This window comes from Somniosus microcephalus, chromosome 7 (assembly GCF_052327205.1).
Source record: "Somniosus microcephalus isolate GS21.2 chromosome 7, FLI_Smic_1.0, whole genome shotgun sequence".
Classification (NCBI taxonomy): domain Eukaryota; kingdom Metazoa; phylum Chordata; class Chondrichthyes; order Squaliformes; family Somniosidae; genus Somniosus; species Somniosus microcephalus.
Genome location: NC_140993.1, coordinates 16,608,661 through 16,628,105, shown reverse-complemented (window position 1 = coordinate 16,628,105; position 19,445 = coordinate 16,608,661). Strand labels below are relative to the sequence as shown.

General features: G+C 47.9%; 1 protein-coding gene across 1 annotated transcript in view; it reads right to left on the bottom strand.

The window, feature by feature from the left end:
- LOC147114527 (desmoglein-2-like) overlaps nt 1–19,445 on the bottom strand; it is a 69,494-nt gene that overhangs the window by 11,613 nt on the left and 38,436 nt on the right. Inside the window, exons 12-13 of the mRNA XM_085993931.1 lie at nt 13,928–14,140; nt 8,755–8,979 (exon numbers count right to left, since the gene is read on the bottom strand). Of these exons, the coding sequence (XP_085850057.1) occupies nt 8,755–8,979; nt 13,928–14,140 (438 nt within the window). The remainder of the gene's footprint in view (nt 1–8,754; nt 8,980–13,927; nt 14,141–19,445) is intronic.

The window sequence follows — 19,445 nt, the reverse complement described above, 5'->3', positions numbered from 1 at the left end:
GAGGGAACTAGATGTAATATCTCCAAGTTTGCAGATGACACAAAGCTGGGTGGGCGTGTGTGCTGTGAGGAGGATGCCGAGAAACTCCAGTATGATTTGGACAGGTTGGGTGATTGGGCAGAAGCATGGCAGATGCAATATAACGTGGATAAATGCGAGGTTATCCACTTTGGCGTCAAAAACAGGAAGGCAGAGTATTATCTGAATGGCAATAGATTGGGAGAAGGGGAAGTGCAACGAGACCTGGGTGTCCTTGTGCACCAGTCGCTGAAGGTAAGCATGCAGGTGCAGCAGGCGGTTAGGAAGGCAAATGGTATGTTAGCCTCCGTAGCGAGAGGGTTTGAGTACAGGAACAGGATGTCTTGCTGCAGTTGTACAGGGCCTTGGTGAGACCACATCTTGAGTATTGTGTGCAGTTTTGGTCGCCTTATCTGAGGAAGGATGTTCTTGCCATGGAGGGAGTGCAGCGAAGATTCACCAGGCTAATACCTGGGATGGCAGGAATGATGTATGAGGAGAGATTGGGTCGATTGGGCTTATACTCGCTGGAGTTTAGAAGAATGAGAGGGGATCTCATTGAAACTTATAAAATTCTAACATGACTAGACAGACTAGATGCAGGAAGGATGTTCCTGATGGTCGGGGGGTCCAGAACCAGGGGTCGCAGTCTAAGGATAAGGGGTAGGCCATTTAGGACAGAGATGAGGAATTTCTTCACCCAGAGAGTGGTGAACCTGTGGAATTCTCTACCACAGAAGGCAGTAGAGGCCAATTCATTAAATATATTCAAGAAGGAGTTGGATATATTTCTTAAGGCTAAAGGGATCAAGGTATATGGGGAGAAAGCGGGGACAGGGTACTGAATTTGGATGATCAACCATGATCTCATTGAATGGCGGAGTAGGCTCGAGGGGCCGAATGGCCTACTCCTGCTCCTATCTTCTATGCTTCTATGATTAATTCACATTTGTTCAAGTGATTGTTAATTTTGTCCCCGATTATCGTTTCTAAAAGCTTCCTCACTATCGAGGTCAAACTGACTGGCCTGTAGTTGCTGGGTTTATCCTTACACCCTTTTCTGAACAATTGTGTAACATTTGCAATTCTCCAGTCCTCTGGCACCACCCCTGTATCCAAGGAGGATTGGAATATTATGGCCAGCACCTCCACGATTTCTTCCTTCACTTCACTCAGCATCCTAGGATGCATCCCAACCGCTCCTGGTGATTTAAGTACAGCCAATCTTTCTAATACCTCTTCTTCATCAATTTTTATCCTATCAAGTGTCTCCACTATCTCCTCCTTTACTATGTCTATGGTAGCATCCTCTTCCTTGGTGAAGACAGACAGATGTAAAGTACTCATTTAGTACTGTTCTGGACATTATGGACATTTTTACATGCAGATAGCACCCTCTGGTGGTGGTTGTGTTAGCAGTGTGTTTGTATGAAGCAGAGGTCATTTGACCTTTCTACCTTTCTTCCTGTGAGAGGTCATTTGACCTCTCTACCTTTCTTCCTGTGTGACTCAGGAAGCAGAATCCCAGGAAGTAGAATTCCAGGAAGAACCTGAACTGAGTAATGGAGAATTCCATGAGGGTTTCACAATCCAATGTAATCTGAGCTCATATGTTAGGCCAGACGCAATATCTTTTCACAAATTTGTTCAAGTAAAGCTTCAAAACAGCAAACGGCTTCACGAGGAATTACTTTGAATAAGTGTTTAACTTGCTGGATAACTAAATAGGAGCACGTCTAGCGCGGCCAGTACAGTGAAAAGATAAAGTGAAAAGATAGCAATACGGCTAGCTGTGAAGAGTGGAGCAGGAGGAACCCAGTGTAAGCCTTAACCTCGTAGAGCACACCTACCTCACATCAACATGTCAGAAGATAATAACGAAAATACTTTGCGGTGAGGAGAAGACCTTAAACGGGCAGACGAAACTGTAGAAGGTGACAATCGGTCTATGAGCTCCGTCGCGTCAGATCGCAAGCTGGTGCACGGTCATCAGGTGGTTCTAGAGTAAGCATAGCCATCGCTAAAGCACGGGCTAAGCTAGTAGCAGCTCAAGCCAGAGCTGCGCATGCGAACAGTGAAATAGAAATAAAAGTAAGACAGGCCCGTCTCCAAGCTGAATCCCAAGCCGAACAGGCCTGTCTCCAAGCTGAATCACAAGCCGAACAGGCCCGACTCCAAGCCGAACAAGCCCGTCACCAAGTGGAACGCCAGGCTGAACAGACCCGTCTCCAAGCCACATTAGACGCTCTGCAGCAACAAAAAGAGACAGATGCTGCATTAGCTGAGACACAAGTATTCGAGGCAATTTTGGAGGGAGCTGATCCCGAGACAGCTTACAAACCTTTAATTCCCGTTTCGTGGCAGAGTCCACGACAGCGCACCATAGATTACGTAAGCGACCATGCCGACATACAGTTTACAAGAGAAAGGGATGAAGGCCTGCACATCTCTACAGACGCAAGCACTTCATATAACATGCCACAAGTTTCCAACCAAGGTCAAAGCAGACGGCGTGCCTCAAGCCGCAGAGTCTCCCCCAGCAGAACGGAAGACACGGTGCAAAGGAATAGGACGCCGAATAGAGAAAGTCAGAGACAAATCCCCTCTCGGTTCCTTGAGACCCCCAACAGTGCCCCCAGCCAAGGCAACCCTGGCACAGGTCCCAGCACCTACGACCTTGCCAAATACCTTGCACGCACCCAGCTGGTGACTTCGGGGTTAATTAAGTTTGATGACAGGCCGGAGAATTATCGGGCTTGGAAGTCCTGCTTCCACGATGCCATATCGGGCTTAGACCTGTCGGCAGGAGAGGAGCTCGGCCTCCTTATCAAGTGGCTCGGCCCAGAGTCCGCCGGACAGGCCTGCAGGATAAAAGCGGCCAATGTGGGACAGCTGCCAGAGGGGTTGAAGAAGGCTTGGGCGAGGCTGGAAGAAAGCTACGGCTCGCCCGAAGCCATTGAAAGAGCTCTCTTTGACAGGTTGGAGAACTTTCCGAGGTTGACGAGTAAGGAACCCCAGAAGCTCCGCGACCTTGGGGATCTGCTGTCGGAACTCGAAGCCGCAAAGCAGGACGGCTACCTACCCGGTCTATCGTACTTAGGCACTTCCAGAGGGGTAAGTCCCATCATTGAGAAGCTTCCATTTAACCTGCAGGAGAAGTGGATAATGTTTGGATCAAAGTTCAAGCTAAAGCACAACGTGGCGTTCCCACCATTCTCTGCGTTCATTAAATTCATCCGTAAAGAAGCCAAAGCCAGGAACGATCCCAGCTTCAACCTCTTCTCCTCCCACCCAGCACTTGCCAGAAGAGACAAGTTCGACAGACATGGAAAGACACCAATATCTGTCAACAAAATGCAAGTGTCTTCAACTGAGAACACAAAGGTTCAGAAGAAATCTGAGGATATGAGCAAACAATGCCCTATCCACAAGAAGCCCCATCCTTTAAAGAAGTGCAGAGGCTTCAGGGAGATGTCCCTGGAAGATCGGAAACAATATTTTAAAGAGAACTCTATATGTTTCAAGTGCTGCTCTTCCACGAGCCATCTCGCCAAGAACTGCAAGGTAGATGCAAAATGCACAGAATGCGAAAGTGATCGGCACATTTCAGCACTCCACCTAGGCCCAGCTCCTTGGAAGTCAGAGTCGCCTCCTCCCGCCTCAGAGCATGGCGGGGAGAGAGAGGGAGCTGCTGGTCTGGAGATTACATCCAGGTGCACCGAGGTGTGTGGAGAAGGAGTGAGCGCAAGAGCATGCTCCAAGATATGCCTCGTTAATGTGTACCCTGTAGGACGTCGCACACTAGAGAACAAGTCATCTCAGGTGAGCACACTCAAGACTTCCATCTTGGAGAATGGTCATCCAAGCTACCTTACCCCATGCAGTAGTCAGGTCCGCGTGGTGTTTGACTCCAGTGCACCATATCAGGGAGTCTCTCTCAACGATGTACTCCTCACAGGGCCCGATCTTAACAACAGCCTCTTGGGAGTGCTCATGAGATTCAGGAAAGAGCCCGTCGCCATCACTGCCGATATCCAGCACATGTTTCATTGCTTTGTGGTGAGAGAAGACCACAGAGACTTCCTCTGCTTCCTGTGGTATCGGGACAATGACCCTAATAGAGACATTGTGGACTACAGAATGCGTGTCCATGTCTTTGGGAATAGCCCATCCCCTGCTGTCGCCATATACGGACTGAGGAGGGCTGCCAAGGAAGAAGACGACGACTTTGGCAGTGATGTGAGAGGGTTCATCGAACGAGAGTTCTATGTCGACGACGCACTGAAGTCATTCCCGACCGAAGCAGAGGCCATCAGTACCCTCGGACAAGCCCAGGAACTACTTGCACTATCCAACCTCAGGCTGCACAAGATAGCCTCTAACAGACCAGCAGTGATGGAGGCATTCCCCCCTGATGATCGTGCTAAGGACGGCAAGGACCTAGACCTCTTCACTGATGACCTCCCCCTACAGCGTAGCCTAGGAGTGTCTTGGAACATAGCAACAGACACGTTCACGTTCCAAGTCTTAGATGCCAGGAAACCCTTCACACGTAGAGGAGTGCTCTCTACAGTCAACAGCCTATACGACCCGCTCGGCTTCTTAGCCCCTGTCACCATACAAGGCAGGCTGCTCCTCAGGGAACTCGTCACACGCGCTGAAGAGTGGGATTCACCTCTCCCTGAAGGGATGGAAGCAGAGTGGGACAGATGGAGAGACTCACTCCAAGACTTACAGGAGATCTGAATACCTCGCTGCTATTCGTCTTTCTCTCCCTTAAATGCCCAATTCAAAGAGCTTTGTGTCTTTGCAGACGCATCCGCTAAGGCCATTGCAAGTGTGGCTTATCTGAAGGTCACCACTCAAGAAGGACAAAGCAAAATTGGCTTCGTCTTTGATAGAGGCAAGTTGGCGCCCCAGCCAGACCTCACCATACCCAGATTGGAACTGTGCGTAGCAGAACGCAAGCTACCCCCTCACAGCAGTCTACGGAAGCTGCATCCTATCGTCGACACCGACGGACCGTCTCTGAGATGGTTCTTCTTTTGTCGCCAGAGGACTCCAGTGACAAGTAGAGTTCGGACTATATGGAGTCGTGAACGACCCCAGACGGGGAGTGTTCTGGGCATTTTTACATGCAGATAGCACCCTCTGGTGGTGGTTATTGTGTTAGCAGTGTGTTTGTATGAAGCAGAGGTCATTTGACCTTTCTACCTGTGAGAGGTCATTTGACCTCTCTACCTTGCTTCCTGTGTGACTCAGGAAGCAGAATCCCAGGAAGTAGAATTCCAGGAAGAACCTGAACTGAGTAATGGAGAATTCCATGAGGGTTTCACAATCCAATGTAATCTGAGCTCATATGTTAGGCCAGACGCAATATCTTTTCACAAATTTGTTCAAGTAAAGCTTCAAAACAGCAAACGGCTTCACAAGGAATTACTTTGAATAAGTGTTTAACTTGCTGGATAACTAGATAGGAGCACGTCTAGCGCGGCCAGTACAAGTACCTCAGCCATACCCTCGGCCTCCATGCATAGGTCTCCTTTTTGGTCCCTAATCGGCTCCACCCCTCCGCTTACTACCCGTTTACTATTTATTTGCCTATAGAAGACTTTTGGATTACCTTTTATGTTGGCTGTCATTCTATTCTCATACCCTCTCTTGGCACCTCTTATTTTTTTTTTCACTTCTCCGCTGACTTTTCTAGATACAGCCTGATTCTCCGATGTATTTGCAAGCTGGCAACTGTCAAGTCGTGAAGGAGGAGGATGGATAGTACACCACAGTCACAGTAGACGTGATTTGTGATCAGGGCTGTTTCAGTACTGTGGCGGGGACAGAACACCGAAGGGGAAACACTTGGCTTGTGCCTCAACGCCATACTCTGCTCTTCAGGTACGATTTATTATTGAAGTAGAAATACAAGCTATTTATATAATTCTTCGGCAGCAATTACGTTCTTCCTTTGCCTGGCCGTTTCTTACAATTCAATTTACTTATCAGGTCTGCAATTTTGGTAGCTTCTCAACCAGATTAAGTAAGTAAATGAGTAGATAAGGAGAATCTTGTGGGAGAATCTAGAACTAGGGGTCACTGTTTAAAAATAAGGGGTCGCCCACTTAAGACAGAAATGAGGAGAATTTTTTCTCAGAGGGTCGTGAGTCTTTGGAACTCTCTTCCTCAGAGGGCGGTGGAAGCAGAGTCTTTGAATATTTTTAAGGCAGAGGTAGATAGATTCTTGATAAGCAAGGGGGTGAAAGGTTATCGGGGGTAGGCGGGAATGTGGAGTAATCAGATCAGCCATGATCTTATTGAATGGCGGAGCAGGCTCGAGGGGTCGACTCCTGCTCCTAATTCGTATGAAACCGTTTCCAGTGGCAGAAGGGTGGGTAACCAGAGGACACAGATTTAAGGTAACTGGCAACAAAAAAGAGTGGAGATGAGGATTTGTTTTATGCATCGAGTTGCGATCATCTATAAAGGGTGGTGGAAGCAGATTCAATAGTACAGGAAACTTTGGTTTATCCGGAGGTTAACTGTCCAGAATGCTCGAGCCACCGGCAAAAATCAGGAGCCATTTCGTTAGGTTTTTTTTCTTTTCGTTGCTTTTTTTTTTCCACCAGTCAGGCTCTGCAAGGTCTCGCTGAAGCTGTTGCTAAGCTACAGAGACGCTTGCAAGGTACGGCCGACTGTTTAGAAGCTGTTGCTAAGCAACAGGGTTTGTTGCCAGATACGGAGCTCAAAATCTCCGTATGTTTCAACATTAGCGCTGGTTTGTCCGGCAGTTTTGATGGGACGGCAACAGCTCGGTCCCGTCGGTGCCGGATAGCACAAAGTTTCCTGTAACTTTCAAAAGGGAATTGGGTAAATACTTGAAGAGGAATAAACTGCAGGGCTACGAGGAAAGAGCGACGGAATGGGGTCTAATTGGCTAACTCTGCCAAGAGGCCTAGGCAACAGAAGGCACGGCCACCAATGGCTGAGGCAGGATGGGCTGAGTGGCTTCCTTCTGTGGTATGTGATTCTATGAACAACAACAACTTGTATTTATATAGCGCCTTTAACGTAGTAAAACGTCCCAAGGCGCTGCACAGGAGTATTGCAAGCCAAAGAATTTGACACCGATCCACATAAGGAGAAATTAGGGCTAACTATTCCAACGCACTCCTGGCTGGCCTCCCACATTCCACCCTACGTAAACTTGAGGCCATCCAAAACTCAGCTGCCCAAAAGCTTGGTCAAAGAGGTAGTTTTTAAGGAGCGTCTTAAAGGAGGAGAGGTAGCGAGGCGGAGAGGTTTAGGCAGAGAGTTCCAGAGCTTAGGGACGGCCACCAAAGGTTGAGCGATTATAATCAGGAATGCTCAAGAGGCCAGAATTAGAGGAGTGCAGATATCTCGGGGGGTTGTGGGGCTGAAGGAGATTACAGAGATAGGGAGGGGCGAGGGCCATGGAGGGATTTGAAAACAAGGAGAAGAATTTTGAAATCGAGGTGCTGCTTAACTGGGAGCCAATGTAGGTCAGTGAGTACAGGGGGTGATGGGTGAACGGGACTTGGTGCGAATTAGGACACGGGCAGCTGAGTTTTGGATGACCTCAAGTTTACGTAGGCTAGAATGTGGGAGACCGGCCAGGAGTGCGTTGGAATAGTCAAGTCTAGAGGTAACAAAGGCATGGATGAGGGTTTCAGCAGCGGATGAGCTGAGGCAGGGGCGGAGACGGGCGATGTTACGGAGGTGGAAGTAGGCGGTCTTTGTTATGCTGCGGATATGTGGTCGGAAGCTCAATTCAGGGTTAGATATGACACCAAGGTTGCGAACAGTGTGGTTCAGCCTCAGACTGATGTTAGGGAGAGGGATGGAGTCAGTGGCTAGGGAACGGAGTTTGTGGCGGGGACCGAAAACAATGGCTTCGGTCTTCCCAATATTTAATTGGAGAAAATTTTTGCTCATCCAGTACTGGATGTCGGACAAGCAGTCTGAGAATTTAGGGACCGTGGAGGGGTCGAGAGAAGTGGGTGAGGTAGAGCTGGGTGTCATCAGCGTACATGTGGAAACTGATGCTGTGTTTTCGGATGATGTCGCCAAGGGGCAACATGTAGATGAGAAACAGGAGGGGGGCCAAGGATAGATCCTTAGAAACATAGAAACTAGGAGCAGGAGTAGGCCATTCGGCCCTTCGAGCCTGCTCCGCCATTCAACGAGATCATGGCTGATCATCTAAACCCTAGCACCCGGTCCCTACACCGACAGCCATCCCACCCAAGCCCTATCCCCGTAACCCCACGTATTTAATCCCCCCTAACACTAAGGGCCAATTTTTATCATGGCCAATCAACCTAACCCGCACATCTTTGGACTGTGGGAGGAAACCGGAGCACCCGGAGGAAACCCACGCAAACACGGGGAGAATGTGCAAACTCCACACAGTCACCCGAGGCCAGATTCGAACCCGGGTCCCTGGCGCTGTGAGGCAACAGTGCTAACCACTATGCCACCGTGCTGCCCAGATCCTTGGGGGACACCAGAGGAACGAAGAAGGATATCCAAGGAGAAAAGTTTTGAAACTCGGGCGCACAATGGACAATCCAGCCCCACGTCACTCTCCATCAAGCAGCAACGGCAAACCGTATCACAACGAGCGACACCTTTCGAAAGGCCATGGCTTCCTCAGCCTTGTTTATGCCGCTCCTAGGACGCCCAGCTATAAAACACTGGCCGTGGTCATTTTCAACTTACGTAGCAGCAGCAGGAGTGCGAGAACCATGAGACCGATGGCAGCAGCACCGAGAGCTGCGTCGGGTGATTGAGATAATTTCTCAGAACACATGCTGGTATGGCAATCGGCCACTTTAACATTAAGGTTCACGGTGTGGCCATTGCCATCGTTGTCTTCAACCGATACCGGGACAGTAAAAATTCCGGGCCATAAATCTTGTAATGGAACCAGCTCCATGCTAGTTGCTGTAAAAAAAAAACGGATTGAAAGTGTTAATCGTTATGAACATTGCATTCCTCACAAGAGCATCATCTAAAAAATTGCCACTTCCGCTATGGTTAACGGTTTCGTAATCAAACTTCATTTTTAAAAAAAGTTCCTGGAATGTGGGCGTCGCTGGCAAGGCCAGCATTTATTGCCCATCCCCAATTGCCCTCGAGAAGTTGGTGGTGAGCCGCCTTCTTGAACCGCTGCAGTCCGTGTGGTCTTTTTTCCTAGCGGTTTGTTACAACTGAGTGGCTTAGCTCGGCCATTTCAGGAGTGGCAGTTAAGAGTCAACCACATTGCTGGGAGTCTGGAGTCACATATCGGCCAGACCGGGTAAGGACAGCAGATTTCCTTCCCTAAAGGACATTAGTGAACCAGATTGGTTTTTACAACAACCCGATAGTTTCATGGTCGCCATTACTGACACTAGCGTTTTAAAAAATTCCAGATTTATTTATTTAAATTCCCCAGCAGCCGTGGTGGGATTTGAACTCGAGTCTCTGGATCATTAGTCCAGGACTCTGGATCAGTAGTCCAGTAACATAACCACTATGCTACCGTAGCCCCTTTTTATCCTGAAAACTAACTTGAACAATTTTGAAGTAATTGACACAAAAAGATGGGCATATTTTGGGAATTTTAATTTAATTGCTTAGAAAAGAAAGACTCCCATTTCTATAGCGCCTTTCACGACCTCAGGATGTCCCAAAGCGCTTTACAGCCAATGAAGTAGTTTTTGACACGTATTCACTGTTGTAATGTAGGAAACGCGGCAGCCAATTTGCACACAGCAAGCTCCCACAAACAGCAATGTGATAATGACCAGATCATGTTTTTTTTGTGATGTTGATTGAGGGATAAATATTGGCCCAGGACACCGGGGAGAACTCCCCTGCTCTTACATACATAAGAAATAGGAGCAGGAGTCGGCCACTCGGCCCCTCGAGCCTGCTCCATCATGCAATAAGATCATGGCTGATCCGATTACTCCACATTCCCGCCTACCCCCTGATAACCTTTCACCCCCTTGCTTATCAAGAATCTATCTACCTCTGCCTTAAAAATATTCAAAGACTCTGCTTCCACCGCCCTCTGAGGAAGAGAGTTCCAAAGACTCACGACCCTCTGTGAAAAATGTCTCCTCATCTCTGTCTTATTATTAAACAGTGACCCCTAGTTCTAGATTCTCCCATAGGAGGAAACATCCTCTCTGCGTCCACCCTGTCCAGACCCCTCAGGATCTTCTTTGAAGTAGTACCGTGAGATCTTTTACATCCAGCTGAGCACAGAGACAGTTTAATGTCTGATCTGAAAGACGGCACCTCTGACAGTGCAGCACTCCCTCAGCACTGCCCCTCCGACAGTGCAGCACTCCCTCAGTACTGCCCCTCCGACAGTGCAGCACTCCCTCAGCACTGCCCCTCCGACAGTGCAGCACTCCCTCAGCACTGCCCCTCCGACTGTGCAGCACTCCCTCAGTACTGCCCCTCCGACTGTGCAGCACTCCCTCAGTACAATGTGGACTGGGATCAGCTACTTGAAGGAAAATTCACATCGGAGCAATGGGAGTCTTTCAGAAAGGAAATTGAGAGAGTACAATGGCAACATGTTCCCGTAAAGGTCAAGGGTGGGACCAACAAGCCCAGGGAACCTTGGATGTCAAGGGATATACGAGAATGGATTAGGAAAAAAAGGGGGGCTTTTGGCAGATACAAAGGACTAAAGACAGAGGAAGCCCTAGGAGTATAAAAAGTGCAGGGGGATACTTAAAGAAATTAGGAGAGCGAGGAGGGGCCATGAAATAACACTGGCGAGCAATATAAAAAGGAAAATCCTAAGGTGTTTTATAAGTATATTAAGGGCAAAAGGATAACTAGGGAAAGAGTAGGGCCCATTAGGGACCAAAGTGGCAAGCTGTGTGTAGAGCCAGAAGATGTAGGTGGGGTTTTAAATGAAATTTTTGCATCTGTGTTCAGTATGGAGAAGGATGATGTGGACATAGAAATCGGGCAGGGGGACTGTGATATACTTGAACATATTAGCATCGAGAGGGAGGAGGTACTAGCGGTTTTAGCAGGCTTAAAAGTGGATAAATCCCCAGGCCCGGACGAGATGTATCCCAGGCTACTATGTGAGGCAAAGGAGGAGATTGCAGGGGCTCTGACACAAATTTTCAGAACCTCTCTGGCCACAGGGGATGTGCCAGGGGACTGGAGAACAGCTAACGTAGTACCATTATTCAAGAAGGGTAGTAGGGATAAACCAGGGAATTACAGGCCAGTGAGCCTAACATCAGTGGTAGGGAAATTATTGGAAAAAATTCTGAGGGGCAGAATTAGTCTCCACTTGGAGAGGCAAGGATAGTCAGCATGGCTTTGTCAAGGGAAGATCATGTCTGACCAATTTGATTGAATTTTTCAAGGGGGTGACTAGGTGTGTGGATGAGGGTAGTGCAGTGGATGTGGTTTACATGGATTTCAGTAAGGCTTTTGATAAAGTCCCGCATAGGAGACTGGTCAGGAAGGTAAGAGCCCATGGGATCCAGGGTGCCTTGGCACATTGGATCCAAAACTGGCTTAGTGGCAGAAGGCAGAGGGTGATGGTCGAAGGTTGTTTTTGTGACTGGAAGCCTGTGTCCAGTGGGGTACCGCAGGGATTGGTGCTGGGTCCCTTGCTGTTTGTGGTCTACATTAATGATTTGGATGTGAATGTAAAAGGTATGATCAGTAAGTTCGCAGATGACACGAAAATTGGTGGGGCGGTAAATAGCGAGGAGGGAAGCCTCAGGCTACAGGACGACATAGATGGGTTGGTCAGATGGGCGGAACAGTGGCAAATGGAATTTAACCCTGAAAAGTGTGAGGTGATGCATTTTGGACGGACTAACAAGGCAAGGGAATACACAATGAATGGTAAGACCCTAGGAAAGACAGAGGATCAGAGGGGCCTTGGTGTGCATGTACATAGATCCCTGAAGGCAGCAGAACAGGTGGATAAGGTGGTTAAAAAGGCATATGGGATACTTGCCTTCATTAGCCGAGGCATAGAATATAAGAGCAGGGAGGTTATGATGGAGCTGTACAAAACGCTGGTAAGGCCACAGCTGGAGTACTGTGTGCAGTTCTGGTCGCCACACTATAGGAAGGATGTGATTGCATTGGAGAGGGTGCAGAGGAGATTTACTAGGATGTTACCTGGGCTGGAGCGCTTCAGCTATGAAGAAAGACTGGACAGGCTGGGGTTGTTTTCCTTGGAGCAGAGAAGGCTGAGGGGGGACCTGATTGAGGTGTACAAAATTATGAGGGGCATAAATAGGGTAGATAGAAAGGAACTTTTCCCCTTAGTAGAGGGGTCAATAACAAGGGGGCATAGATTCAAGGTAAGGGGCAGGAGGTTTAGAGGGGATTTGAGGAAAAACTTTTTTACCTGAGGATGGTTGGAATCTGGAACTCACTGCCTGAAAGGGTGGTAGAGGCAGGGACCCTCACAACATTCAAGAAGCATTTGGATGAGCACTTGAAATGCCATAGCATACAAGGCTACGGACCAAATGCTGGAAAATGGGATTAGATTAGACAGGGCTTGATGGCCGGCGTGGACGCGATGGGCCGAAGGGCCTCTTTCTGTGCTGTATAACTCTATGACTCTATGCTCCTCCAACAGTGCGGCGCTCCCGCAGCACTGCCCCGGCACTGCACTGGGAGTGTCAGCCTAGATTTTTGTGCTCGAATCTCTGGAGTGGTACTTGAACTTACGACCTTCTGACTCCGAGGCGAGAGTGCTACCCACTGAGCCACGGCTGACACCATTATAGAAAAATTCAAAATGGAATACGTTCATGCAAGTTTATCTTTTTGCAGGACTACTGGCCCAGAATATGGTGATGTTAAACTGTACTGTACAGTTGTGGTACAGTTAACTACCTTTAGTAATACTAACATTGGCTACTCCGATAGTATATACAGGAAAGATTGCATTACAAAGCTTTATGTACTGCATCCTTCTGTCCCCTACGTACATAGAATTACGTTGAATTTACAGCACCATAAATAGCCCATTCGGCCCAACAGGTCCATGCCGGTGTTTATTCTCCACTCGAGCCTCCCCCCACTCTTATTTACTTCATCTCACCATATGTCGACATATCCTTCTATTCCTTTCTCCCTCATGCGCATGAATGATGCAGTCACAGCCCCAAAGTTAATCTGTTTAAATGAGTACAGGAAACTCGTTTTTATCTGGCACCGACGGGACTGGCGTGGTGCCGGTTGATCAAAAAGTCCGGATTACAGAGAGGTATACTTACTAAGGTACGAGAGCCCCGTACACGGCCACAGATCCAGGCGACCCTGTTGCATGGCAACAGGTGCAGGAACCCCGGTTACACAGCCACAGATCCAGGAACCCCGCTTTCACGGCCACTAATACAGTATGAAGTAAAACTTACCTGAACCTACTCCTGATTTTTGCCGGTTAAGAGATTTCCGGTTATTTAGGTGCCGGTAAAAAAAGAGTTTCCTGTACATTTATCTTTTCTTAAAAAAAAGTCCGGCAAATTAAACAACAACAACTTGCATTTATACAGCGCCTTTAACCTAGTCAAAAGTTCCCACGATGCTTCATAGGAACGTTATAAAAATTTGACACCGAGTCACATAAGGAGAAATTAGGGCAGGTGACCAAAAGCTTGGTCCAAGAGGGAGGTTTTAAGGAGCATCTTAAAGGAGGAGACAGAGGCGGACAGGCGGAGAGGTTCAGGGAGGGAATCCCTGTGCAAGAGGCCAGAATCATCAGCAGGATTCAAAATAGTTTGCTAGGCCAAAATGAGTAGATATCCAAAGAAGACTAAAAAGAAATGGTTTAAGCCAGTTTCTGGAATGAAGATTTTTTTTCTCCCCAAATTAAGATCACTAGCCCAGGTCTTACCATCGGTATGTCCTATCCGCCACTTCGCATTAGGGAGTATTTTAAAACGGAACGGCGCGCCATACGGTTCTCCATCTGGATCAGAAGCAGCGAGAGTCAAGGATTTCGTGTCGCTACACATACAGGGCCGTAAAGTCTCAAAGTTTGGTAAATGGTCATTGCCATCACGTACTTTGAGAACAATGGTCCCAGTGCATGTTGAAGCAGGGCTATCTGTAAAAAGAGGTGCGAGGGGTGAGGGCGGAAAAAGAAAACATTGTTCATTAATAGCTATAGCTGGATAATTGAATAATGATCATTAAAAAAACCTCGCCACAAAAGTGAGATGCATAGAATAAGATTAACGCTCAAGAAAGAAATCCAAATGACTAAAATGAAGAACAATAAGAAAGACTTGCATTTCTATAGCACCTTTCATGACCACCGGACGTCCCAAGGTGCTTTACAGCCAATGAAGTACAGTCACTGTTGTAATGTGGGAAATACGGCAGCCAATTTGCACACAGCAAGATCCCACAAACAATAATGTGAGTGACCGGATCATGTTTTAGTGACGTTGATTGTGGGATAAATATTGGCCAGGACACCAGGGAGAACTTCCCCTGCTCTTCTTCGAAATAGTGCCGCGGGATCTTTTATGTCCACCTGAGAGAGCAGACGGGCCTCAGTTTAACGTCTCGTCCGAAAGACGGCACCTCTGACAGTGCGGCGCTCCCTCAGCACTGCACTGGGAGTGTCAGCCTAGATTTTTGTGCTCAAGTCTCTGGAGTGAGGCTTGAACCCACGACCTTCTGACTCCGAGGCGAGGGCGCTACCCACTGAGCCACGGCTGACACGGCACTGTCCACTTAAAAACTCGCCACAAAAATGAGAAGTATAGCACAAGATTAACTCTCGAGAAAGAAATCCAAATGCAATGCCTAAAATGAAGACTCAGTTTTGTTTTTAAATACAATCACGTGAATACTGAATAATTTACAACACAAGATATGAACAAAAGGCTTCAAACCGACTCCTTCAAACATCTGTAAATTGCATAGCCGTGGATTTCATCCAATTTATTTAATCACATAAGAAAGGCAAATAATCACCAACATCTGAATGGTGACAATGTTGTCTTCCTTTGATGATCTCGACTAGGTTCCCAAACAGAATTCATCCGAGTGAGGAATTAAGTTAAATTGTTTGTAACTGAACAACAACTTGCCATTACAAGTGCTACAGTACAAAGGGATCTGGGGGTCCTGGTGCATGAAACACAAAAAGTTAGTATGCCGGTACAGCAGGTGATCAGGAAGGCCAATGGAATCTTGGCTTTTATTGCAAGGGGGATGGAGTATAAAAACAGGGAAGTCTTGCTGCAGTTATACAGGGTATTGGTGAGGCCACACCTGGAATACTGCGTGCAGTTTTGGTTTCCATATTTAAGAAAAGATATACTTGCTATCGAGGCGGTTCAGAGAAGGTTCACTCGGTTGATTCCGGAGATGAGGGGGTTGACGTATGAGGAAAGGTTGAGTAGGTTGGGCCTCTACTCATTGGAGTTCAGAAGAATGAGAGGCGATCTTATCGAAACATATAAGATTGTGAGGGGGCTTGATCGGGTGGATGCGGTGAGGATGTTTCCACTGATGGGTGAGACTAGAACTAGGGGGCATAATCTTAGAATAAGGGGCTGCCCTTTCAAAACTGAGATGAGGAGAAACTTTTTCACTCAGAGGGTAGTAAATCTATGGAATTTGCTACCCCAGAGAGCTGTGGAAGCTGCAACATTAAATAAATTTAAAACGGAGATAGACAGTTTCCTAGCAGATAAGGGAATTAGGGGTTACGGGGAGAGGGCAGGGAAGTGGACGTGAGTCTAGATTCGGATCAGCCATGATCCTATTGAATGGCGGAGCAGGCCCGAGGGGCCGTATGGCCTACTCCTGCTCCTGCTTCTTATGTTCTTATGTTATTTATATAGCACCTTTAATGTAGTTGAACGTCCAAAAGGCGCTTCGAGCATTATTAGACACGAGCCACATAAGGAAGATATTAGCTTGGCCGAAGAGGTAGGTTTTAAGGAGCAGCATAAAAGGAGAGAGAGGCGGAGAGGTTTAGGGCGCTTAGGGCCCAGGCAGCTGAAGTCACGGCCGCCAATGGTGGAGCGATGAAAATCGGGGATGCGCAAAAGGCTGGAATTGGAGGAGGGCAGAGATCTCGGAGGGCTGTAGGGCTGGAGGAGGTTAGGGAGGGGCGAGGCCATGGAGGGGTTTGAAAACAAGGATGAGAATTTTAAAATAGAGGCGTTGCCGGACTAGGAGGCCAATGTAGCCCAGTGAGCACAAGGGGGTGGGTGAACGGGACTCGGTGCGAGGTTAGAACACGGGCAAAGTTTTGGATGAGCACGAGATTACGACGAATGCAAGGCCAGCCAGGAGAGCGTTGGAATAGTCGCGTCTAAAGGTAACAAACACATGGACGAGGGTTACAGCAGCAGATGAGCTGAGGCAAGGGGCGGAGACGGGCAAGTTGCCATTGAAAATGCTCAATTGTCCAGGTATTTTTGTCATTACACAATTCAAATTTAAGATCAACTCTTGTGTAGCTAAAGGCTTCCTTAGCCATAGAAACATAGAAGATAGGAGCAGGAGTAGGCCATTCGGCCCTTCGAGCCTGCTCCGCCCTTTAATGAGATCGTGGCTGATCATCCAAACTCGGTACCCTGTCCCTGCTTTCTCCCCATATCCCTTGATCCCTTTAGCCTCAGGAACTATATCTAACTCCTTCTTGAATATATTTAATGAATTGGCCTCTACTGCCTTCTGTGGTAGAGAATTCCACAGGTTCACCACTCTCTGGGTGAAGAAATTCCTCCTCATCTCTGTCCTAAATGGCTTACCCCTTATCCTTAGACTGTGACCCCTTGGCTCTGGACTCCCCTTTGCAAGATGCTAATTATCCACAAGTAGAATATTGCTAGTCTGTCAGCTGAGGACAATGTACCTTAAGAAACCTAGTGGGGGGATCTAGAACTAGGGGGCATAGTTTCAGAATAAGGGGCTGCCTGTTTAAGACGGAGGCGAGGAGGAATTTCTTCTCAGAGGGTCGTGAATCTTTGGAATTCTCTACCCCAGAGAGCTGTGGAGGCGGAGTCAGTGAATATATTCCAGGCGGAGATAGACAGACATTTGAACTACAAGGGAGTCAAGGGGTATGGGGAGAGAGCGGGAAAGTGGTGTTGAGGACAAGATTGGATCAGCCATGATCTTATTGAATGGCGGAGCAGGCTCGAGGCGTCGACTGGCCGACTCCTGCGCCTGTTTCTTATGTTCTTAAACCTGCGTCCTGAAAGAGTCAGGTAATTTTCTCCGCTGTTTGCACGATCTCATTGTGGACTGAGCCCTGGTTGCTGACCTTATAAAGGGGACATTGAACTTTGAACGGATGAGGAAGACGGTCCCTATGGTAGGTATTCTAATGCTGATTCAACCTCAACCTGCAAACAGGAACACACCGGTGTCGCACAGAGATTGGCTGTGGAGCTCTGAGGACTTGCAGGCTCAGGCTAGCCTGGAGAATACCAGTGCCAATGAACTGACCATCCTGAGCCATGAGGTCAAGACTATAATGCTTTCTAAAGAAATGCGTGCAGTAACTCGGGACTCTTGCGCATCCCCCACTCCCTTGGCCCCACCATTGGTGGCCGTGCCTTCAGCTGCCTGGGCCCTAAGCTCTGGAATTCCCTCCCTAAACCTCGCCGCTTATCTCCCTTCCTTTAAGACGTTCTTTAAAACCTACCTCTTAGACCAAGCTTTTAATCACCTGTCCTAATACCTCTATGTGGCTCGGTGTCAATTTTTTTGCCTTATTACGCTCCTGTGAAGTGGCCTGGGGATATTTTTTTTTACGTTAAAGGTGCTATACAGGTAGAACGTCCCGAATCCTGCAACCTTGGGACAGAGGCCGAGCCGGCTTTCAGGTTTTTCCGGACTTCGGAATGTGTTTCTGATGTCCGAAGTCTGGAGACGCCCGAGCCCAGGTTGCGCTATTTCCGGTTTTTGGTAAGCCTGCCTCAGGGTGTCCGGATTCCGGACCATTTTACGGATTCCGGACCCCTGCCACCAATCGTCCCGGAGTCCAGATCAGTCCGGATGTCTTATCATACACATTTACTTCTATTCACCGAAAAATAATGTATTTTCTGTGTGGGTGAGAAGATTTGAAAAGATTTGGGAAAGCTAATCCCAGCAAGTGGGTACAAACGAAGAATGGCGATTTCCAGGGCTGACAGACTGCCGTGATCCTGTACGACAAAATTGAATAGAATAGGATGACACCTAAGCAGATAATCTTTTTTAAGAATAAAGTCACTGAAACAATCGTTTGCAAACCAAACCATTCTGTGTGGTTTGAGAAAGCAGATTGCCTACTTAACTTATAAAGATTCGGAACATAGGAACAGGAGGAGGCCTTTCAGCCCCCCGAGCCTGTTCCGCCATTCAATCATAGAGTTATACAGCACAGAAAGAGGCCCTTCGGCCCATCGTGTCCGTGCCGGCCATCAAGCCCTGTCTATTCTAATCCCATTTTCCAGCACTTGGTCCGTAGCCTTGTATGCTGTGGCGTTTCAAGTGCTCATCTAAATGCTTCTTGAATGTTGTGAGGGTTCCTGCCTCTACCACCCTTTCAGGAAGTGAGTTCCAGATTCCAACCACCCTCTGGGTGAAAAAGTTTTTCCTCAAATCCCCTCTAAACCTCCTACCCCTTACCTTGAAACTATGCCCCCTGGTTATTGACCCCTCTACTAAGGGGAAAAGTTCCTTTCTATCTACCCTATCTATGCCCCTCATAATTTTGTACACCTCAATCAGGTCCCCCCTCAGCCTTCTCTGCTCTAAGGAAAACAACCCCAGCCTGTCCAGTCTCTCTTCATAGCTGAAGCGCTCCAGCCCAGGTAACATCCTGGTGAATCTCCTCTCCATCCTCTCCAATGCAATCACATCCCTCCTATAGTGTGGCGACCAGAACTGCACACAGTATTCCAGTTGTGGCCTAACTAGTGTTTTGTACAGCTCCATCATAACCTCCCTGCTCTTATATTATATGCCTCGGCTAATGAAGGCAAGTATCCCATATGCCTTTTTAACCACCTTATCTATCTGTCTTGCTGCCTTCAGGGATCTATGTACATGCACACCAAGGTCCCTCTGGTTTGGAGGGGGGGGGGGGGGGGGGGGGGGGGGGGGGGGAGAAAAAGAGAGTCCAGAACAAGGGGGGCATAACCTTAAAATTAGAGCCAGGCTGTTCAGGGGCGATGTCAGGAAGCACTTCTTCACACAAAGGTGAGTGGAAATCTGGAACACTCTCCCTTTTGAGGCTGGGGGGTCATTTGAAAATAATTTTTCGTTGGGCAAAGTTATTAAGGGATATGGATGAAAGGCAGGTGGATGGAGTTAAGATACACATCAGTGGTGTACCGCAGGGATCGGTGCTGGGTCCTTTGCTGTTTGTAGTGTACATTAATGATTTAGAT